Source organism: Arvicola amphibius, chromosome 1, assembly GCF_903992535.2.
Source record: "Arvicola amphibius chromosome 1, mArvAmp1.2, whole genome shotgun sequence".
Taxonomy (NCBI): Eukaryota; Metazoa; Chordata; class Mammalia; order Rodentia; family Cricetidae; genus Arvicola; species Arvicola amphibius.
Genome location: NC_052047.1, coordinates 133,016,934 through 133,040,915, shown reverse-complemented (window position 1 = coordinate 133,040,915; position 23,982 = coordinate 133,016,934). Strand labels below are relative to the sequence as shown.

Sequence of the window (23,982 nt, the reverse complement as noted above, 5' to 3'; positions counted from 1 at the left end):
TTATCTCAAAATAAAAATAACTCCAAAGCATCAAAGGCGGCTTGATGGAGGAGGGTCATCTGTCTATGTGTTATTTTCATTGGCTAATAAAGAAACTGCCTTGGCCCTTTAATAGGGCAGAAAATTAGGTAGGCTGAGTAGACAGAACAGAATTGTGGGAGAAAGAAAGCAGAGTCAGGCAGACACCTCAGGCAGTCGCCATAGCTCTCCTCTCCGAGATGGACACAGGCTAGAATCTTCCTGGTAAGCCACCACCTCGTGGTGCTACACAGATTACTAAATATGGGTTAAAGCAAGATGTGAGAATTAGCCAATAAGAGGCTGAAACTAATGCGCCAGGCAGTGTTTAAAAGAATACAGTTTCCGTGTAATTATTTCAGGTATAAAGCTAGCGGTGCGGGAGCCAGGCGGGAATGCCCGCTGCTCCTTCTACAGAGTGGCGCCTCATCACTGCAGCGGCTGGCATCTGAGGACCAACACCCAGTTTGATCTCATGTGTGGGGAACATGCACACACCTGCACACACAAAACACACAGGCACGCATGTATGCACCAGAATCTTTGGGCCTTCAGAACAACTCTTTCCATAGCTATATGTGTCTCATTCTCTCCATTTTCTACTTTCACCTTCCCTGTGCCTCATAGCCATGTTTGCTTTCTCGCATAAGGAAACACCTTGCCAGCAAACCGTCTCCATTGAGGTGACAGCTTCTGGGGTTCCTCTGAAGGTGATGCCTAGGTCTCACAATATAAGCTGGCAGTATGGTGCTGGCACACAGATACATAAACCAACTGAGCAAAAGGGAGCCCAGGTCAGACCCGTGAAAGGCTATAGACACCTGATTTACCAAAGGTCTTGCTGCAATCCCATAGGGTGGTCTTCTCAATAAAGGGTGCTGGACCAACTGCTACTCAGGTAGGGAAAAGGGAACTTTAGTTCCATGCATACAGGACATCTCCAGATAGGACATAAGAACTCATTCTAAGAAGATAAGAAGTTTAAATGGGAAAAGCTGAAACGAGGGAAGAGTCCATGTGAAAAGGGTCTGCACAAGAAAACATCACAATCTGGGGACCAAGAGATGTTGTGAACAGGGCACAAAATCATAACCTTGAAAAAGTAAAAAAGACCCCTATGTGACCTAATTAAAAACAAAGAATTTCTGCTCATCACAAACGGAGACAAACTTTCAACAGTAAAAGTGGGCTTTAGAGCAATTATAATGAGAATATACAACCCAAAAATAAAAGGGCAGGACTAGAGAGATGACTCAGCAGGTAAGAGCACTGGCTGCTTTTCCACAGGACCCAGGTTCTGATCCCAGCATCTACACGGCAGCTCACAACCATCTTTAACTCCGGTTCCAGGGGACAATGGTCTCTTCTGGCTTCCATGGACACTAGACGTGCACATTGTACACATACATACAAGCAGGCAAAGATTCGTACACATAAACTAACTTTAAAAAAAGGCAAAACTAAGGGGGAAAATCTTGGATAAAGGGCTCACATTGCATCCAGTGCTGCCAGGAAGACACAGGTTTAAACAACAGACACATACACAAGAACGAACATGCTAAGAGCAAAGCGGACAGAATCCTGAGGTGACCTCCAAAGTTTCTGGCCTCTTGGTGGTCATGTCCTATTTAGTCCTCAACACCCCCCCCCCTTAATTGCGGACAGGATCCTGGTTATAATGGATGTCACTTCTGTCGTTAGGTTTTCTGGGGGGAGGGTGGATCTTACAGGCATAATTAAGGTCTCAAATGAGTTTAACGTGGAGTCCGTGAAAAGGGAGCGTTCTCTGGGTCTGCCTGCTCTGATTAGGAGAGCCCTTTGGCATTCACACTCCTAAAACAAAACAGAGTAAACACAGACACACACACAAACACAGGCTACCCTGAGCTGACTCAGATTTTCCTGCTGGCCTTGAGGAAGCCGGCACATGTCACTCTGAGCAGTGCTTACATGATTCTTTCCTCAGGACCAAGGAATTAAATTTGGCCACAGTACTGTGCACCTGTTAGACAAGCACCCATCACCTTGTCTGTCTCTGCCCAATAGCGGAGCCTTCTCCCGCCCTTACAGACAGCCATCCTATGAGTCTGGGTCATTGGCTCCCCTAGCACCTTACCCATTGCAAGGACTCATAATAGTCTGAAGTAACTTATTAAGACTATCTGACCTCCACAAATGCACAACAAAACTAAGCTTCTTATTCTTGATATTTTTCCATTTTACTGTATGGAGTAGACTAATAATTCAATTTCACTGCCCTCACTGTGGAATTATACTAGGCTACACATAATTGCTTTTTATCATTTTCTTTTACATAATAAAATGCCAATCTCATATGGTTCAACACAACACTTCCTGGTCCTTTGCTGTCTAGCTCGAGTATTATTTTCTCTGGCCAATGAAGTATGAACGTGGTGGCGTGTGTCACTTCTGAGCAGTTTTGAAGTTGCCCGGCGAATCTTTTCCTTCTTCCATGACTTCTAGACATTTCTCAGACAAGGGTGCCTATATGCTCGGGTCCCAGGATAAAAATGACAAAGAACAGACCCACAATGGGCATCTAATGATCAACGAGACTGTGGTGGTTTGAATGACAATGTTCCCCCAGGCTCAGATATTTACGTGGCCTTCAGTTGACGGCGTTGGGGAGATGCTGTGTGACAAAACTTCACCTGCAGAGAGAAAGCACATCTCCACTCATCCGAGCAGGGACGCCAAGACAGAACAAAGTATGGACACCACCAAAGTCCAACTTGGTGAGTTTGCCTGGGGTTACTTACAAGAATAGGCTAGAGGGCTGGAGAGATGGCTCAGCGGTTAAGAGCTCTGGCTGCTTGCTCTTCCAGAGGTTCTGAGTTCAATTCCCAGCAACCATATGGGGGCTCACAATTATCCATAATGAGATCTGGTGCCCTCTTCTGGCCTGCAGGCGGATATGCAAGCAGAATACTATGTACATAATAAAGAAACAAAATATTTTAAAAAAATAAACAAAATTTTAAAAATGGGCTAGAGAGATGGCACGGCTCTTCCAAAGGTCCTGAGTTGAGTTCAATTCCCAGCCACCACATGGTGGCTCACAACCATCTGTAATGAGACCTGGTACCCTCTTGAGGAAGAGACCTGGTCAGTCGTCCTCACCAACTTAGACCATGAAACCCAATATGGACAAGTTCAACAGAACCGCCATATATGGGCTGCCCATGCATGCATGCTTCAGCATTGCCAGGTCACAAAATTCTCTCTCTCTCTCTCTCTCTCTCTCTCTCTCTCTCTCTCTCTCTCTCTCTCTCTCTCTCTCTCTCTCTCTTTTTTCCTTTCCTTCTTCTTACAGAAATATGGGTAAGGGGTTACTTATAGGAGCAGAAATAACTCAAAGACAGCTGCATCACCAAAGCCTACCCCAGCGCAGGTGATCGTTCACAAAAGCAGAGAACCTGAACACACTGCACAGCCTGCAGGCAGCTCAACAGGCTTGAGCACATCCTTTGCAGGTGCCTCAGTTGGTCTAAACCTCATCCAGTCAACTCAGACGGTCTCTGCTTCTTCCAGGCAGCTGTTCTGGTCTCAGTCTTCTTTGCAGCTTGTCTTGTCTCGGAGTCTTTGCAGTGTTCGTTGCTTACTCCAGCAGAAAGAGGCTTAGTGAATCTGGTCAGCTTCAGGGACTTACTGGAGTTATTTTGAGTTGCTTATTTTCCTGTTTAAGGATTCTCCGAGGTTGCACAACACGAAGTTTAGAGGATAGCCTTGCTGTTGGAAGTATGGTCATGGGGGTTGAGGATTCAAAGCCACTGCCATTTTCTCTCTCTCTCCTTCTCTCTCTCTCTCTCTCTCTCTCTGCTTGCTTGTAGTCGAAGATGTGAGCCTTTAGCCTCCTGCTTCTGCCACCATGCCTTCCTGTCATGATGGACTCCCCCTCCAGAACCATTAACTTGAGTTAACTATAATTTGCCTTGGTCATAGTGTTTTTGCCCAGCAACAGGAAAGTAAGTGACACAAAACCTCTAAGTTACAATCCTCCAAGACCTTTCCTGTAGAATGGCCTAGCATGTTCCTTCAATACCTATCTTGGTCTTGGTGTACCCTGTAAAAGAGGTGACCTTTGTGTACCTGTCTCTCTTCCTCCTTATTCCCTGGGACCCAAGGGAATATCCTGCCCATGAGAAGCCCTTGAGTGCTGAGCAGCTTTAATCAAGGACATTATTCCTGCTGCTGGAAAGAAACTGGCTGAGCAGAACTACAGACACTGTGCGGTGTTCATTAAGGTTTGTCCTAGTTTTAAGCTTAAGGACAAGAATCAATCATGAGCCAAGTTGTGTTAGGTCAGCAAAAAATCCCCTAACAATTAAGGCTCCCTGAAAGCGGTCTTGGAACAGCTTCCAGAATCAGAATAGAACCCAATGTTCAGCAAGTGAATGCTGGCTCCTCTCCCTGGGGGCCTTCCTGTCACCTTAATCAGGATGATGACACCAAGTAAGGCCATGAGACACAAAGCTGCGGAGTGCTGTCAGAGGGACAATGTGATATGACTATGTGTGTTGTTTGGTTTTTAAAACAGTCTCCCTATGGAGCCCTGGCTAGCCTGGGATTCCCTATGTAGATCTGGCTTGGGACCCACTGAGATCTGCCCGTCTTTGCCTCCAGGTGCTGGAAATAAAGGTGTGCACTGCTATGCTTGGCTTAAATATTTAAAAAACATAGAACATCATGGAGTTGGAGAGACGGCTCAGCGATAAAGACAAAGCACCCAGACAACCGAACTCCGTTTCCAGGGGATTACACACCCTCCTCAACCTTCCAGGGGCACCAGGCACACGTGTGATGCGTTCTGTCTTAGTCTTTCTATCGGTGCGATAAACACCATAACAAAAACAACTGGAGAGAAAAGGGTTTGTTTGACTTACATATCGCAGGTCACAGACCACTGAGGGAGGCCAAGATAGGAACGTGAAGGCAGGAACCGAAGCAAAGGCCGCAGAGGAGTGCTTACTGGCTTGCTCCCCATGGCTTGTCCAGCCTGCTTTCTTATACTACCCAGAACCACCTGCACCTTCCCCTAGAGCAATCACTAACCACTGCTCTTGCCTACAGGCAATCTGATGGAGGCATTTTCTCAACTGAGGCTCCTCTTCCCAAGTAACTCTAACTTCTGTCAAGCTGACTTTTCTCAGTTCCAATTGGTTTATCCAACTGCCTGCTGGCCATTTTCACTTGGATTTCTAGTTAAGTATCTCAAACATACCACGTTCAGTAGTGAGACTGTGGGCTTCTCCCTCAAGCCTGCCTACCTGCAGAGCCACTACCTCAGTCACAGCTTCTCTGGGCTTCGAGTTATTCAAGCCAACAAACAGGCCGTTCCCCTTCAGTGCTGGTGCCTCACTTCCTCTCACTTGCCACACAGGACCCACTGGAAAATCTCTCTCCTTCAAAATATAAGCAGGCAAATGGAAAGGTGAGAAGAGGAGGGACAGCAGGAGCCAAAATTATAAGCTAGATATATATAATGGTCACCACGCACAGATGTCCCTGGGACCAAAGGCTGATGGTGATGGTTAACTTGGATTGTCAACTGGGCACAATGTAAAATCACCTGGGAAGGGGTCACAATGAGAGACTGCTTGCTCATGTGGATTGTTTTGACTATGCTGAGATGGGGAGATCTGCCCACCACGGGTGGTGCCATTCCCTGGGAAGGGCATGCTAGATTGTATAGAATGGATACAGTGCCAAGTGCTAGAATGGATACACTAATTTGCTGTTCTCTGCTCTTGACTCTGGATGTGATGTGCCTGTTGCTTCAAGTTCCTGCTACCTTGACCTTCTGGCAGTGACGGACTGCAACCTGGAAATGTGAGCCCAATAAGCCTTGTTTCCCTTGTGCCACTTTTATTAGGGTGTTTTATAATGGTGCAGAAAAGGAAATTGGGAGGACTTAACTGGGCAAGTTCCTGAGTCATAGAAATTCTCCCACATTTCCTCCCTTTCTTACATTTTCCCTGAAGAAAACTAGGGCAAGGAGAGATTTGTGAGTCGTATCTTGGAAGAGAGAAAGTTCCTTGAACCATGAAGAAAATAATTTAAATTCTCTATCCCTATTTGGACCATAGAGATTGCAAATCAACATTATGCATTCCTTGTCATGTAAAACAGAAGTTTCCTGGAAGCACCTTGTTCTTCTAGGGCTTTCTAGAAGTCCACTCTGATACAGTGCTTCTTACCTTAGGTCTACAGTACATGGAAGGCAAGAATCTGACTTTAACTCCAAGTGATCAAAAGGAGAAAAACACCCACCAGTCACATATGTAAAATGATTCTTTATATTCACGCTCTACAGCTACATCCAAAGCCTGATGCGCCGTCAAGAAGGCGCCTAACACTAACCTGAGTTCAGTCCCCAGTACTCACAGGGTAGGAGAAAACCGACTCCCGAGTGTCATCCTCTGACTTCCACTCACATGCTCACACCCACAGAAATAAATCCTTAAAAATATATGTTTAAAAAAATCAGTTTGAACTCTTGCACTATGGTTACCAGCAAGGTATTTTCCTATTATTCTGCAAGTTAACTGAAAAGATTGCATAAAGACATCTGTCATGTGAAATAGCTGTCTGATAACAAGCCGAAAATTCCATCGCTTATTATTCAGGAGATATGAAGGGCAGTTCTCAAGACTCCTACACACGCAGCAAAATACCCAAGGGACTAAGGGTCAACCTTCAGCACCTGAAGACTGTTTTAAACCCTAACGTGTGTCCAAACTGTACGCTAGCAGATGGCTATGACTCTACTAGGATGAGGGGTCCCCACAGGGATGGGACTGTTGTGTTTCTGGACTCTATCATGGTTCTAATACTGCACTGTAACTTTATAAGAGATAACTGGGGGAAATCTGAGTAAAGGCATACAAGATAATCCTGTATTCTATCATCTTATGAGATGGCATCTCACTGTGGACATGCCCAGCTTCTCTCTATTATTTCTTATATATGTGAAGCTACAGTTATCTACTAAAAAGTTTAATGACAATCATTTAGGAAAGGTGATTTCAAATTTCTATGAATTTCAAAGTTATCCTATGCTGCCACAGCTCTCATTTCCTGTTGGGTGAAATAAAACAGATGTCAAATTACTTTAACTGTAGCAACCAATACCAGAAGGTGGCACTATCGTCACACGAACAGACACTAGGAAATCACTTCGATGTCAGAGCAGTGGACTAGATTTCATCAACTGGTATTATAAACACTAACCAGTTCAGCAATATTTTTCAGTACAAGTCATGTAAAAATTTTCACTTTTATTATTTTGTGTGTGTATGGGAGTGCACACATATGCGGATGTAGGTGCACCCACATGGAAGCCAGAGGAATTTGTGTGTCCTGCTCTGTCAGGTCAGGGTCTCTCCCTAACAGGCCCACTGAACCTCGTGTCCCTGGCCCTCCCAGCACCGGGGTTCCAGGCATAAAAAGATGACCACACCAGCTTTTTACATGGATGTCACTGGTTTCCATGCTGTGTGGTAAGTGTTCTTACCCACCGAACCATCTCTCCAGCCCCCAAATACATTTTGATGTTTGGGGAAAGTACATTTTTTAAATGTATATTTATTCTTTGAAAGTTCCACACATGTATACAATGGATTTTTATTTTCTGAATAGGTCTGAGGGCTACCTATAATGCCTGAAAGCTAAGGGGACCAAGGAATTTTAGGGAAGATACAATTTTTACAAATCATTTGAAAATGGGGAAAATTAAACTTTAATCTCTAAAATGTGAAAATTAGCAAATGGAAAATACAAAACCATCTAATTAAATATGCTTCTAATCATGTCTTGAGTAGACCCTTCCAAACACCAAGCTTTATATGAGATTTAGAATTAAGCTATTAGAACTTTGCTGTCTTTCTTTTTTAGAGACAAGGTCTCACTCTGCAGCCCCAGCTAGACTGAAACAATCTATGTGGACCAGATTGGCCTCAAACTCGAAGAATTCCGTTTGCTTCTGCCTTTCAACTGCTGGGATTAAAGGTATGCACCACCACATCCAGCCTTATATTTTTAAATTTAATTGGGGCTTGCTTATAGTTTCAGAGGGTTAGTTCTTTATCATTCTTGGGCGTGTAGTAGTATGCAGGCAGGCATGATGCTGGAGAAATAGCTGAGAATTTATATCCTGATCCAAAAGCAACAAGCAGAGAGAAAGAAACTGGGCATGGTGTGGGCTTTTGAAACCATTAACAGAACTCTCAAGGCCACTCCTCATAACCTTTTCAGACGGTTCACCAACTGGGGACTAAACACGCAAATATATGGGCCTGTGGGAATCATTCTCATTCAAACCAGCAGAGGAGGTCGGATTCCCTGCAATTTTTAAGTTACAGGTAGGTGTTGGGAACTGAACTCTGTAAGAGCAGTACATGTTTGCTTTTTGTTTGAGACCCGGTTTCTCTATGTAACAGCCCTTGCTGTCCTGAAACTCACTTTGTAGGTCGGGCTGGCCTCGAATTCATAGAGACCCGCCTGCCTCTGCCTCCCGAGTGCTGTCTCCCATGCTCTTAACTGCTGAGACTCTCTCCAGTCCCAAAGCAATATATAATAAGGACAGCCTTTTGTATTTCAAACAATAGGTGTACAGTTCAATATATTTTACAAAAGTGGCCCATCCTTCACTCAATTGGTAAGTGTTTGAACTGTCTCTGGGAAGCAGGCACTGAATTAGGATCTAGACATAGAGTTCACCACAGTTGGTCAGCTGAGTTCACTATCAAAGGGAAAATTTGCAAAAAGCAGGGATGAAAGTTCTTCGGTTTTGTTTGGGGTTTGACTACATCTCCTCACATCTCAATCTCTCCCTACCACTCCCCACATGGCAGGCAATCTGCGTGTGTGTTTGTGGGGTGGAGGGAGTCCTATGGCTTCTGCAATTAGTTTTGCCTCAGCTCAGACTGACAAATAATCAAGAGCCCTATGCAGCACAGATGATCCAAACATGCTTCATAGTAATTTTTACACTTAATGTTGCTTTTGAGAATATGCTTTTTGTTTGTTTTTTTTTTTAAGTAAAATAAGTAAGCTTTTTAAACACGGACATTTTCTTCATAGGATTTCATATACAACTGTCTTCAGAATTCATGGATCTGTTGGGCATAGTGGTACAGATTTTTATAGTCCAGCATTCAGGAGGCCGAGCCAGGAGGATCTCTGTGATTTCAATGTCAGCTTGGTCTACATGAGTTTCAGGCCAGTTAAGATGATACAGCAAGACTCTGTCTCAAAAAAACAAAACACAAAAAACAAACCCTAAGAATTCAAGAATGTGAATTTTCTTCCCCCCCCCCCCTTTTTTTTGAGACAGTTTCTCTGTTGTATCCCTGGCTGTCCTGGACTTGCTCTGTAGACTAGGCTGGGCTCTGCCTCCTGAGTGCTGGCATTAAAGGTAACCACCACCTGATGTGAATTTCTAATTTGTTCAAAGGTAAGCAAATGAACTAACCAAAAACGGTTCTTACCAGTTCTACTGACTTGTTCACACGAGACCTGAACCAAACAAAATGAGAATGAAGTGAAAATGAATTCTGAGCAGTTTATTCTCAAGTCATTACAGTGTTCAACCAATCGGACATACAAAGAGAGCAGGTGTAACAGTAAACATCAGGAGGCACGTTCCTGTTCTGAAAGGAGATACAATATACACACAGGAAAAAAATGCAGCAAACATTACGGTATTCAAAGTAACTGTTGACACTTCAGATGTGACATATTTACAAGAAGGTATGTTTTAAAATAATTAAATAATTTCCATTAGCTTACAAAAGAATTGAGATAAATATTAAGAAATTCTGACAACCACAAGAACATATTCCTATGCTTTTGAATAAGGGTAATTCTATAAAAAGTCCCAAAATAGAGCTAATATTCTGCCACCATGAAATATAGCAATACCAAAATATGCTAAAATAAACGTGCACTGTGGAGGCTGTACCAAAGAAAACAGCGCCAGGCTCATCAATACTGCGGAGTATCTGTACACGAGTTCCTAGTATGTTCATGAAAAGGGAACTTCCCAAAGAGCCTGGAGAATGAACACAGCAGCAGAAGGGTGGTGACTGCTTAAAAACCTCATTGTCCTATGGTTTTCCAATGCAGCTGCAAAAGAGAAAACTACATAGAACTCTAACATATTAGCTTATGTTACAAAAGGTGAGTGGTAATGTTCTTGTGCTGGGCAACTAAATAACACATCTGGGACCCTAGACCCCACACAGAAGCGATCTCCTCCTCCTCCTCCTCCTCCAACAAGTAGTCTTAGAACATCAAAAGGCAAAACACTAATACCCATGTCACCAAAACAGAAGTGTGTGGGACTGGGAATACTACAGAGCAGCAGCCTGGGAAAAGCAAACACTTAAGACTTTGCACAAAACAGTACTTGCTCAAACCAGTCTATCACTCGACACCAGAAACTATGGGTTCTTTAGAGAGGTACTTCCACTTAGGATATCCCCACGATTAAATGCATACTCCAATTTATTTCAAGACATAAATATTGCACGGATAGTAGAACACCAACATTCTGGTGTCCCTGACATAAAAAGCTATCTTATTTAACATATCAAACTATGCTACTGAAATTAATTTCTTCAAACATTTAAAGCCAATCATGTAGGACTTGGAGCACATCCTAAATGAGATGAGAAGACACAGGCACTTGAATATAGGTTATTGATGATGAAAAAGTAGAGGCCACAACAATTTCATGACTAAGGGCAGTTATGACTTCACATATGAACCAAGAGGTCTTTCACTAATCCAAACTCAAAAATAAGATCTATTTACAAAAAAAAAAAAAAAAAAAATCAGCTGGACGTTGGTGGTACATGCCTTTAATCCCAGCACTCAGGAGGATCTCTGTGAGTTTTAGGCCAGCCTGGTCTACAGAACAAGTTCCAGAACAGCAAGGACTACATAAAGAAACTGTCTTGAAAAAAAAATCATATCTTCCCAAAATTTATGACCAAATAATTTTTACTGAAATAAAATACTGATAGGTGCAAATTCTACAAGTATCACACTGTGTAACACATGCCTATAATTTGGGAGGCAGCAAAGGCAGGAGGATCACCACAAGTTCCAGGACAGACATGGCTACAAAGAAATCCTGTCTCAAAAAAAAGTCCTCACCAAAAAGAAAAAACCTTAGCTCTAGCTTAACTCTAATCCCTCACCTTTGCTGCTCCACCCCCGTTCAACCCCTTCCTGCACCAACAGTCTAATCAAATCTTCTATGCAAAATTTACCACTCACCTGATATCAAAAATGGTTAGAATTTCTATATAATCCACATTGCAATATAAATTTTGCAGCACCACAGACATCATGAGTTTAAGAATTTTTGTCTGGCAATGTTCTGTTTGATAATGTTAACTGATAAGAATGTGTAAATATTGAGTATTTCATAGGGAGTCATATTAGCATTTTTAAATGACCAAATAATAAGAAATTTTAATGTTTTAAGTTGTTATTTAAAATTTCAAAGTCACTAGAAAAAAAAGTCACACACACATTTTTACCACCCAAACACATAAAGCTTCAAACAGTTGATACGGACACGGCTTTTTTCCTTCCTTTCTTAAAGAAATTACATTAACTTGGCCACTCCCTAGATTCTTGGTTTGCCAGTTTATAGAGTACACCCAAGACACAATATAATATATGCACTGAAACCATTCATCCTCTATCATCTTTGGCTAGAATCCTCACGAAAGGACACTGAGGGATGAGTGGGGCAGGCAGCCTTACACATCACTGACTGGCAGGCTGGCATCATCTAAGTCCACTGGCTCACCATCTTTTCCCTGAGGGCCATTTTTATTCTGAGGTCTAAGCAGAGCTTGTTCAGTCACTTTGGAAGCTGATTCTCTTGCAGAGACAGTCTGGACCTTGAAGTTCCCTGGCTTGATCTTGGCAAGAGATTCGTAAAATCCTCGCTTCTCCATGGTATAGCTTGAGACCAGAGAGTGGCTGCGAGAGGCTGCGGAATGTGAGGTGGCTGCTGCTGCCCCGGCAGGACGGACAGTGTATTTGGATTCTGAAGGGCAGCCGGAATGCTCCTGGAAAGAGGAATGGTGGTCAGACACAGCTAATCACTGACAGTGAAGTTAGTCATTCACTCAGTGTGAGACTTGATTCTCTGAAAAACAAACAACACACACACGCACACACACAAAGCAGAAGCTTGAGCCATGCAGCGTAAATGTGCAAGTTCCTTCCCAAAGCAATGCATTTTAGGGGTGAGTTCAAAGCAATGATAGCCAACAACCAATTCTACTAAGAAACTGATTCTGTCACCAAAGCTGAATTTGTCAGCTTATGGCACTTTGAAGGCCTAGCTAGCCTAAAATGAAATACAGTGTTCCAACTGCAACTGAATTGTGTTGAAAGAAGAGTCTACCAGTATTTAGAAATAATGGCGGTTATCCCAAGTCTTTAAAAAAAAAAAAAAAAAACACAAAAATGAAAGGCTATAGATTAATCAAGACTTTTCAGACATGATTTTATCTAAGTAGTCTGACAACTTATTTTTTTGCTTCTATTAATTTCACTGAAATTATGGCAGCTGATTTAAATGTTTATTTTGGTAAGTCACACATTCATATGGTTTAAGATTTTAAAAGTAAGAATGGGTACAACTGAATCACTTTTAAAACTGATGAAGTAAGATCAGTCGTGAATACTGATTTTATTGTTCTTCTAGTAACAAATCTGATGACACTGTGGAGCGCTGGGCAGCTGCTGGAGTGCACTCGTTTAGGATGCTAGCTGCCTTGGTAACAGCGCCACAACCAGCAAACACTACAGGCTCCCATTAGAAGGTAAACTTCACCAGAGCTATAAAATGCCATGCAATTCTGGTGACAAAGTTTATCCAAGGTGGATGCGTGCAGAAGTTTGCCTGGATCAGAAAAAAAGGCACATTTTAATTTTATTTGTATTAAAATATATATGTATATCAAAATACATAAAACATAGAAATCAAAACTCTTGCAGCAATTCAGTCAGTTAGTTACTGAAGCTCTGGAAGCTTCCATTAGTAGGGTTGCTTTTGTCTTTTTGTTACTATACATATTCAATCTGATATCTACAGTAAAATAGTTTGCGTTAGTGATGACAACTGCAAAAGGCAGTTCAGTTAACTCAACCTTCTATGATCAGTTGTAAGTAGGGAGCGTGTCCAGGCCCTCTACTAAGAAGGCACATTTGCATGAGAGCCCACATACGTGCTGCATTCACCAGCTCTTGATGTATACCTCTGTATACAAGGGTTCGACAGCCTTCTGGCCTGCCGCATCTGGAACACAGTGCAAAGCTAAGATTAGAGTTAACCTATATTGGGAGAGGGAGGAAAAGAGAGAATTCTGCTGATAGTCACAGCTCAGTCCAATTTGCCCCACCACAAAGCACAGAACACAAACACCCTTCTCCAATTTTCCCTCTTCCCAACAGACATTGTTTTTGCAGAGAATCTCATACTTGATTATTGAAAGAGTCACATAAAATGCAGGCAGTTACAAAACTAACACCCATGAAAGAGATTTCTTCAATATTCCTACAGGAATACTAGTATAATGATAAATGATTAAGGAATAGAAAAAATGGATTACTTTCTACTGATCTGTTATTATCACTACCAGGAAACTACTAAAAGACAGTATTACTACCAGGAAAAATAATGAAAGTACAGGATATCTAGGCTATGACACAGCATACCAGGACAGCTGGCAACAGTGCTACTTTTAAGATGTAATTTCTCAAAAGGGTTTGCATTTTCAGAACAGAGATGAATGGCCAAAGTATTCCCAACAAACTAATTCTTAGGATTCACTTGAACAAGATGAATAACAAATGTTTCTCTTGCTATGTCTGAACAGATCATTTAGCTGTTCCAATGTAACTATCAAAATACAGCAAAGATAAACAAGCTTTTCTATCAACCTGCTAAAAATTTTAAATAACATGAAATAGGAAAAAACTGAATGGGAACACAAAACTGTTCTTAAGGCTCTAATTTGGTCAGTGGTATTCCAATACCCCTAAGGGAAAAAAAATCTTAACTGAAAATTGGCAAGTAAAGGGGAAACCAAGGCATCACAAAACTGTTTTGCTAGAACTGAAAGTGCCTTGAATGGCCAGACCAATGCCACATCAAGAGGGCCAAATTGCCACACCTAGACCTACTAACAAGAACCTAACTGCAAGAACAAAGGAAGAAAGGATCTATTCTTTAGCTGCCCCGCTTGTGCATTAGCACAATGTGCACAGAAAGTTATGTACATGTGACACTACAAGGAAGCTCTAAATTAGGGTGCATTATTTTTGAAAGTCCAATCGGTATGAAAGTCAACATGCAAATAATCTCAACAAAATAGAAACCAAAGGATTAGGGGAGAGGAAGAAAACAACACCAAAGGATGCAGAGTCTCCCCAAGGAGAAACCTACAGAAGATGCTGATCTGCCAGGTCCCCGCTGTGCTACGATGGCGCCAGAGACTGCTTTAATCCAACTGTGCATTTCTTCAGGGCTATCAGCCTAAAGGAAATAAAAGGGATATCTCAGTGAAATTTCTCTCCAAATCACCTTCTATTTCCATATATTCCATACTGTGGCAATGTCACCTGCAAACACATTCAAAGACAATAATTTCTTTAAAAAGTTTTCAGAGCACTTCTTGTTTATTTTTAATTATTTTGTTTTTCAAGATAGATTTCTCTCTGTAGCCTTGGATGTTATAAACTCTCATTGTAGACCAGGCTGGCCTTGATTTGAACTCAAGAGATCCACCTGTTTCTGCCTCCTAACTGCTAGGATTAAAGGTGTGTGCCAACATGCCTGGCTTCAAAACTCTTTGCAAAAAGGTTCATTGTGTGCATGCGTGCGTGCGTGCGTGTGTGTGTGTGTGTGTGTGTGTGTGTGTGTGTGTGTAGAGTGGGATTCAGTAAGCTCATGAATCATTGGTCCAGCTGTCCCCAGCTACAAGAGGGCATTGGACCCTACTGGAGTTGTAGATTATAGGCTGTTTGTTGTGAGCCACCCAATGTGGATTCTGGGAATAAAACTTGGTCCTCTGGAAGAGCAGCAAGAGCCATCTTTCCAACCCCTGAAAGCACTTTTTGTGTGAGAACGTGTTATTGGGAATAAACCAAGGCCCTCACACATTCAAGGAAAACACTCAGCCACTGAGCCTTTATTTCAAAATTTGTGTATTAGTTTTGACACAGCTCATACTAAATTGCTCAGGCTGGTCTTCAATTCATTTTTTTAATCAAAGTTGCCCTTGAACATCCTGCTTCAGCCTTTTGAGAGTTTGGTTACAGGCATATGCCACCAAACCTGGCTCTAGAAGCACTGTTTTGAACCCAGGTTTTTCTGAACAAGGTACTATATGGAGACATGACAGCAAACTGCATGTTTTAAACCCAGACACATAAAATGGTCAATAATGATTGTTTTGGGAAAGGAAATAAGAGGAAAAACAAAGAAAGTTCCTATTTTGCTGTCAAATGCTACAGTCTGAACTTGCTACACGTATAGCTGAAACTTTAAAAGACATTCTGGCACCATTTTACATACTAATTTTAGAAACGGTGGTGTTTTGTTTTGTTTTGTTTTGTTTTGTTTTTTTTGAGACAGGGTTTCCCAGTCAGTCCTGGAACTTGCTCTGTAGCCCAGGCTGGCCTTGAACTCACAGAGATCTACCAGCCTCTGCCTCCTAAGTGCCAGGATTAAAAGCATACACCACCACACCTGGCTATAGTTCTTTTTCTTGATAAAGACTGGCTAGTCTAAATCTAAATATTATAAGATCAGAATGCTCAGGGTGGCATGGCCACAGCATACGCTTTCACTCAGTGCTAGTAGGAGCATCATGATCAAAATCAATGTGACGAGACAGAAAGACTGTTCTGGTGGTTAAATCTGACCTAGAACAGCCTAAAAAATCAGAAATTTAGGTCAAATTTTAAATACAGATGTTCCCATCATCATACTTTCACAGTAAATGTATGAAAACTCTGTAAATAAACGTGTAGTCACAAAAGATCAGTACTTGAGAAACAGCCATACATGAAGTGAGTGTGGTGTAATTCTAAAATGTTTGCAGAGATGGCTTTTTGTTTATCTGACTTTTTTGAGACAGGATCTCACTACACAGCCCTGGCTGGCCACAGATTCACCAGGATCTACCAGCCTCTTCCTCCTGAATGCCTTGAACTGTGTGATTAAAGGCAAGAACCACCAGATTTAGTTATTGCCAAATAACTTTTAATGACACAGGAAAAATGATAATATAGGAAAACAAACAAGATTTTATACATTTAGTATATGGCCTTGCTTGTTGTAAGAATCAGTGCTTGGATGTGGGAGTATGTGTACTTTATAAACTATCATTTTCTTAACTTTTCTGCAATAAGCAAATGTGTTAACCTTCATGAACAAAAACAAATGTTCTTTCTAATAATTTCATTTATGTACTTGAGGCTTCCATTTTTATAAAATTAAAAAAATATTAAAAACACAGAAAGAAAATACACTTGAAGGCACAATGCTAAAATATAAATAAAACAGCACTTCCTTTCTTCCAAATGTGACTTTGGTCGATATCACTAATTCATAACACAATAATCCCCATTTCTAAACATACACCCCACCACCAACCACCACCTGACATCTTTCAATAAGCTGGTAAATTACACTTGTCAAAACAGACAAGGTTTATCTATATTTATTTCACCTTTGAATGTTATTAACTGCTTGTAAGACAATCTATAATCTCCAAGTGTCTTACCTGCACATAAAAAGTTCGAGACGTCGTTACAATTTCAAACAGGTTGTCCCTCATCATTATGTCACTGTTAGGAAAAACAATCATCAAGTTGCATGTAAATCAGTTTTGACAGTTTCTTTCAGCTGTTTACTCAATATCAAATATGCGTCATTAAATGTTTAGAGAGAAAACACTAATTTAACAAAGCCATATTATCTTTTCTCAGTTTTGAATACAATTCATTTAGAGAAGAATCATAAAGCAACTTTAGAGTCCAAGTGCTTACAGTTTATTCAGTTCAGCATGGTACAGCTGGTCCAATTCCTTGTGACAACCTGTTCTCTGCACCTTTGAAATACTAAAAGTAATTTCTCATAATTTTTCCTTTGCATTAATGAGCTACTTCTGAAATGTCATTTACAAATGAATTGTTTCCTAATCTGTAGCTTTCAAATAAAAGATTGCAATACATTATAGATTAACCAACAAAACTGCAGCATAACTCAACCAGTTTAAAATTCTCACAAGATGGAGAAGCACATGCTGTAAGTTCATGAACCAGGGGAGGTGCTGTTCTTCAAACTGCTGTGCCAGCGTCAGGCAGTCCCTTACCTTTGCTTACACTCTTGGACTTTATGAACTTCTTTAAGTGGTATTACCCGCAGAGGTTCCTTTTCCTGGCAAAAAAGCAAAGAGACACAGGACATTTCAAGTCAATCTCAGACATAACTCCACCTTTTGAAACCTGCAGCAGCAGGACAGCTCTATGGCCTTATACACACAGCTGTTTCAGTCTCTGGACTCAATGACAGTCACTAAGCAGCAGACTTGGTCATGGTGGACCATGAGGACCAGTAAGTGCTCTATTTCCTATTCTGGAATGCCATCTTGACATCAACAGCACCGTGCAGCAAGCCCAGCTTTGCTATAAGCCTGCACACATGGTGTCTGAACACACACTTAGGGAGCACCTGCAGGTAAGGTAAAGGCATGGTGTATCTATACTACTGGGTACTTGCATTTAACTTCTAAAACAGAGTTTCCATGATCATGGCACAGTTATGAAGCTCGGACCTCGGCATCTTTGCAGTATGACCACAATCCACAGGCCACATTCTGATCTTACAAGTTATCCCGTGGGTGTCCGTCATGGCAGAAGACAAGCTGACATATTTTCTGTCCAAGACTCAGAGTCTATGGCAGCCTTGCTTCTCTGTCCCTTCTCTTCGTCTCCTTTACTTCAGAGCAGTTACTTCTTTGGTCTTCTGTGATCTTGCAGAGCTGTAAATCGCCCACTTATTTCACAGACTGTGTCCTAGTCTGGGTCTGTCTGATGTTTATTCATTCTGATGCGTAGGCCACATGCTTCTAGAAGGAAACCACAGCACTGACTACTTCTCAGCCATCCCTACCAGGAGGTGCACGGTGTGGACTTGACCAACTGCTGGTACATGACTCATATCGGTCACCACTGAGACATTTGGAGCCTATGCAGTACTCGATTTTCCAACATAATTTCCCCACCAGTTTTACCAAATATTGAGGATTCTTACCTGAAATCATTACTGACATAATTGCCTGCCAAATGGTGATTTTTTTCTAATATCACTCACACACATATCAACCTGGAATTTAAGAAACACTATTTCTTCTCCACTTATTTTCTCTGGGACAGATCTGTGATCTTTCCCTCAGCCACAGCCTCATGATTAATGAGCACTATCTGTGCAGTGTACATCCGTATTTCCGGGATCCTGAGTGACACTGAGCACGCTCTAACCCCAAGGCCTCGGATACACTGGGCACACATGCTACCATTTAGCTCCACACTCAGCTCAATTTCTTTCTAAATGAGTTGTTTGTATTTTCTGTTTCTTTCCATACCAGATATTTTCCCTCAATTTTCTGTCTCTCTTTGAACCATGAGACAACCACAACTTTACAAAAAGACTAAGAACATGGCCACTTCGCGCTGAGCTGCTGCTCCCGTCTGCTACCTAAGTCCTCACGTTATGGGCATCACAGTCAGCAAGTGGCCTCCACATTGTCTTACAGGGTAAGAATGCTCACTCGCTGTCTCTCTTTTCCTTTAGGATGCTCACTCCTGTAGAATCCTGCAGATCACAACAGTTACTTTATTTTGTAGATTGTCCCCTCCCTCGGATGTGGCTACTGTCACCTGGTGACTAAACTCAGACTGTACACCTTCAACAGGAGCAGCACAAAACTGATGCTGTGTTCTGTTCAGGCTACCCTGTCGGGTGATGAGTGGTTTCAACATTCTCACCACCAGAGAAGTTCACTGAACCTGACCGTCTGATGGAAGTGGTGTCTGCCAGCCTTCCCTGTACTCTCTTCCCTCTATGCTCTCTTCCGTCTGGGTTCAGTGTTCATTTCACAGACTGATCTCTCATTCCTATTTAGGCATCTTGTTCCTCACTGGAATTACATGAACTCGGTCACCACCCAATCATTGAGTCATATGGCTATATGGGCTGTAATATATTATAATCATTATGTATTCTGATACTCTCACTGTCCATAATCTGGTGAGGGGATTGTTTGTAAAGTAGTTTCTGGGTGATTATCATTTTCTCAGCATGTCCTTGCTTTCTGACATAAGATATTCCAGGCTTATCTTGCATTTATTTTTCTTGCCCAGGTATTGAATCTGCTATTTCTCCATGGAGTCCAGGATTCTTTCAGGGGGGAAGGTACACTCATATGCACTCACATGATATAATACTTGTCTGGGTCTATGTTTGTTGAGTTATAGCAAGAATCAATGATTTTATACCAAGAACCTTGGTTTCTAAGTTTCTACTATCCTTCATATATTTCCTCATTTTATCAAAAGTATTGTGTGACCATTCTCATCTCTGTCACTATCCACGTCCTGTGCATTCCTTCCTCTCTGCTCTTCAGGCTGGGAGGGGAAGCCTCCTCATTACATGTGGGCTCTGACTGTCTACGCCAGCTTATACAGACTGCTTCTGCCATTTTACCCCACAACAGTTTCCTAAAAGAATTGACACTTAAGACAAATCTTAAAATATTCCTAATACAGCAGCTACTGTCCATGAATAACTATAAATTTAAATTACTAAAATGAAGTAAAATTAGTTTTAATTTTAAAATGAAATAAATTCAGTTCCTTATACACTGTTTATTACCAGCACTCAAAAGTCACATGTATCCTGCACAGAACAACATAGGTATGGAACATATCTCAGGACAGAAAGTTCAACTGGACAATGTTGTTTTAATGCCTTCATTCAAATACAGCATGGAGTATACAATAGTCCCACACTTTTGAAGAAGAGACAGAGAATTTCATTAATTTATGCAATAATCTACTGAAAGATTTAGGCTACATGACTTCTTAAATAGTACATTACTCAAATGGAGGGAGGAGGGCTCAATCTTTGATTCTGCCTTCAAAACACGACAAAAATATCTCAGATGAAACAACCTAAGAGCTGATCTGAAATAGGCAAAGAAAGGGCTAAGAAAAAGAAGGGCAGGGAAGGCAGACATGCAGAGGGATGAATGCTGCTGTTAGAGGATCCCTTTACCACCTCTTCCAATCCCCTCTGACAGAGATTTACATATGGGAGGCTAATTTTAGATCCATCAAAATGGAATGTTTCCTTGAAGATATGGCAGTTTTATTTAAAACACATTAAAGAAAATGTGACTAACCAAATGCATTACAACCAAGTAGACTGAAATACAGATGCCCTCAGAACCAGAACATTTGAAAAACAAAACAGCATACAAGCATACATTCACAACAGTGTAACTTGCCAAGCATTTGAAAGCATATTTATGAAGTAACTGCATACCAGTTCAGATTTGAAGTAGCCTATTGTGTTTTCATCCAATTGAAAATATCTTCTTTTCCAGTTCTTCATCTACCAGAGAAGACATAGACATAGGCTTCAAAGACTGTCCAATATTAATCACCCCTAATCATTCCAGTAAGAACCCACAATCAGAAACACTAAGCACACAGAAACAACAGACTTCCCCCAAGGAAGGTGATAATTGGCACCTCTTCCTGCTAAACAGCCCCTAAATGACAGTCTCAGCCTTGGGCAGCTCACTTTCAAGAGTTTATTAATGACTCTGGCATTTCAAATTTTTTAAAAAATTTATTTCTTCTTATTTTATGTGCATTGGTGTTTTTGCTGGCATGTATGTGTGAGGATGCCAGATCCCCTGAAACTGGAGCTACAGACAGTTGTGAGCTCCCATGTGGGTGCTGAGAACTGAGCTCAGGTCCTCTGGAAGATCAGTAAGTGTTCTGCTGATCCAACTTTCCAGCCCCTCAGATTTTCAAAATATTTATTTATTTTATATGTATGAGTGCTCTATCTGCATGTATAACTTTATGCCAGAAGAGGGCATCAGATGCCACTATAGATGATTGTGATCCACCATGTGGATGCTGGAAATTGAACTCAGGACTTCTGGAAGAGCAGTCGTGCTCTTAATTACTGAGCCATCTCCCCAGCACGATCACTAACAGTAGAAAAGAAAAAAAAAGTATTCCCTTCATTTTTTGCCAGCCCAGCCTACAAGGTAAAGATCAGCATGGGAAATGTCATTAACTCATCAGGTTTCTCTATCTATAACATGCATTTCAAGTACTTCATATATAACAGGTCAGCAATAAATACAAAGCAGAACAAAACCATACATAAAATGTTTAGTACACTTTTATATGAATATTTCTGTCAATTTTTTAGTACTTGAAATTATCTGTAAATAGTGCTGGAGAGATGGTTCAACAGTTAGAATGCTTTTCCAAAAGACCCAGGTCCAATTCCTAACACCCACACAACTCATAACTGTCTCTAAGTCCAGTTCCAGGGGGATCCCACACCCCCTTCTGGCCTCCTCTAGCACTGCATACACACGGTACACAGATGTGCATTCAAGTAAACACACATACACATTTAAAAAAATCTCAAAAAAATTAAGGAAAAAAATCTGCAAATTTTTCTTTTCTTTTGTTTAGATTTAGGAATAAAGGTTTACCTCCTTAAAAAGCCTAATTAGCTTACAACTAAGGCTCACAGCCTGGGGAAATCCTTCCTCCGCCTATAGACAGCCTATCTTGAGAAACTGGTCCAATAAGCAGGAAGAATTTTTCCAAACTGAGCTACCAAAGTGAAGCAAAATGAAGCAGAATTACCAGAAGACTTTGAAGTATTTGCTTATTCCTATTTTTTTCCTTTTGTTTTCAAATGTTATCTTGTCCTGAGAGTCTCAAGATTTAGTTCATACAGAATAAATGTTTAAAAAGAAACTGATAAAACAAAAAAAAAAAAAAAAAAAAACAAACATCAGCTGAACTGTGGTAGCATAGCACACCTTTAATCCCAGCAATCTGGAGACATAGAGAGGCAGATCTCTAAGATCAAGGCCAGCAGCCTGGTCTACAGAGAGTTCCAGGACAGCCAGGATTACACAGAGAAACCCTGTCTCAAAAAAATCAAAACAAACAAATAAAACCAAACAAAAAATGCCCAAGGTTTTGCTGGATAGCCCAAGCTAATCTAGAACTTTCTTTCCTTCCCTCCTCAGTTTTCCAAATGCTAGGATTTTATGTGTGAATCACAGCACCTGGCAGAAAAGTATCTGGAGCCTTAGAATACCAGTAGATATGTTAATTTTATAGAAATTTCCTCCTACTCCGGGCAATGGGTGGTGCACACCTTTAATTCCAGCACTCAGGAGGCAGAGACAGGCAGATCTCCGTAAATTTGAGGCCAGCCTGATCTACAGAGAGAGTTCCAGGACAGGCTCCAAAGCTACGGAGAAACCCTGTCTCAAAAAACCAAACAAACAAACCAAACCAAAAGAAAAGAAAGAAGGAAAGAAATTTCCTCCCATAATGCTGACTATGGGGACAACCTACACTCACCTGTGATGCTTCCTTAGCACCTAGAGCTGTGTCAAAAGCTACACCTCTCATTAATCCCTTTCAAAAACCACAGACCACAGGTTTTATAAAAATAGTTTCCTCACATAAAATAAAACTGGAAGTCTGGGAGATTAAGTAGCCCAACCTCAGAGCTGTCCGCTAGCAGCCACTCCTGGTACTTCCGTTTCTCCTAAGGCTCTATACTTGATCATCTCTGAGGATGTAGGAAATCAACAGAACTTTCTGGGGGTTAAGATGGCTCAGCAGGTAAAGGCACTTCCCTAAATTTAAGCCTTGGAATCCAAGTGGAAGACCAGAACTGACAAAGTTGACTTCTGCTCTCAAAGCATAAAACATTCCCTCATGGGCTGGAGAGATGGTTCAGAGGTTAAGTGCACTGACTGCTCTTCCAGAGGTACTGAGTTCAATTCCCAGCAACCACATGGTGGCTCACAGCCATCTATAATGAGATCTGGTGCCCTCTTGTGGCATGCAAACATACATGGAAGGAATGTTGTATGCATACTAAATAAATAAATCTTAAAAAAAAAAAAAACATTCCCTCATATATGCACACACATACACAAACTAAAGTTTTTTAAATAAAACACAAACAAACAAGAAATCCTTTCTATCATAAACTTAAACTTGGGAAAGCTCACTTACACTAAATATAGGGGAAATAAGCATTAACTTACCCAGCAGTGCAAAGACCAAGGAAATAACTGCGCTGTGTGATAAACATGGAGCAACCCCTTTCTACCCCTTTCCACCCTTCCCAGCAACAGACTGCTCTGCACTCTGGGCCTTTCAAACATAAAGCACACAGCTTGATTCTGACTTGCAAGCTTGCTGGCACATGGCCTCCCCAACTTCACAGGTATGGTTAAGCTACTCACCACTGCTCCTTGCTTCACACAATATCCAGCTTTGATAACTGCACTGTCTGGAGGTGGCTTAGGAGCAAAGTAAGGAAGATGGCTTTGGGACCGTTTCAAATTGTTTCTGTCAATAATTTCACCACATTCATTTACTTCTTCTTTCTAAAATGAAGCCAAAGAAATTATTTTCTTGCTTTAAAACATACTTTCGATTAATGTTATCTTAGAAAATCTTAAAATTGGTGACACTCAATCACAACCTTCTTGTTCAAACCACAAACATCCACTTTTATTGTTTTGCAAACTCTTGACTTCAGGTTTTCTTGGGGTG

At 41.3% G+C, this 23,982-nt stretch overlaps 1 protein-coding gene across 6 annotated transcripts in view; it reads right to left on the bottom strand.

The window, feature by feature from the left end:
- Positions 1 to 9,581: 9,581 nt before the first annotated feature.
- The window catches only part of Plekha1 (pleckstrin homology domain containing A1), a 53,901-nt gene continuing 39,500 nt past the window's right edge, over positions 9,582 to 23,982 (bottom strand). For 3 of the 6 annotated variants that reach the window (XM_038344518.1, XM_038344524.1, XM_038344550.1), the window contains 6 exons: positions 23,670 to 23,813; positions 20,684 to 20,752; positions 17,451 to 17,515; positions 16,860 to 16,923; positions 14,516 to 14,605; positions 9,582 to 12,128 (listed from right to left, as the gene is read on the bottom strand). In XM_038344518.1, coding sequence (XP_038200446.1) covers positions 11,814 to 12,128; positions 14,516 to 14,605; positions 16,860 to 16,923; positions 17,451 to 17,515; positions 20,684 to 20,752; positions 23,670 to 23,813 — 747 coding nt within the window. In that variant the 3' untranslated portion in view covers positions 9,582 to 11,813. Of the gene's footprint in view, positions 12,129 to 13,217; positions 13,367 to 14,515; positions 14,606 to 16,859; positions 16,924 to 17,450; positions 17,516 to 20,683; positions 20,753 to 23,669; positions 23,814 to 23,982 lie in introns of all 6 variants that reach the window. The other 3 variants (XM_038344531.1, XM_038344535.1, XM_038344542.1) reach the window with 3 other exon arrangements.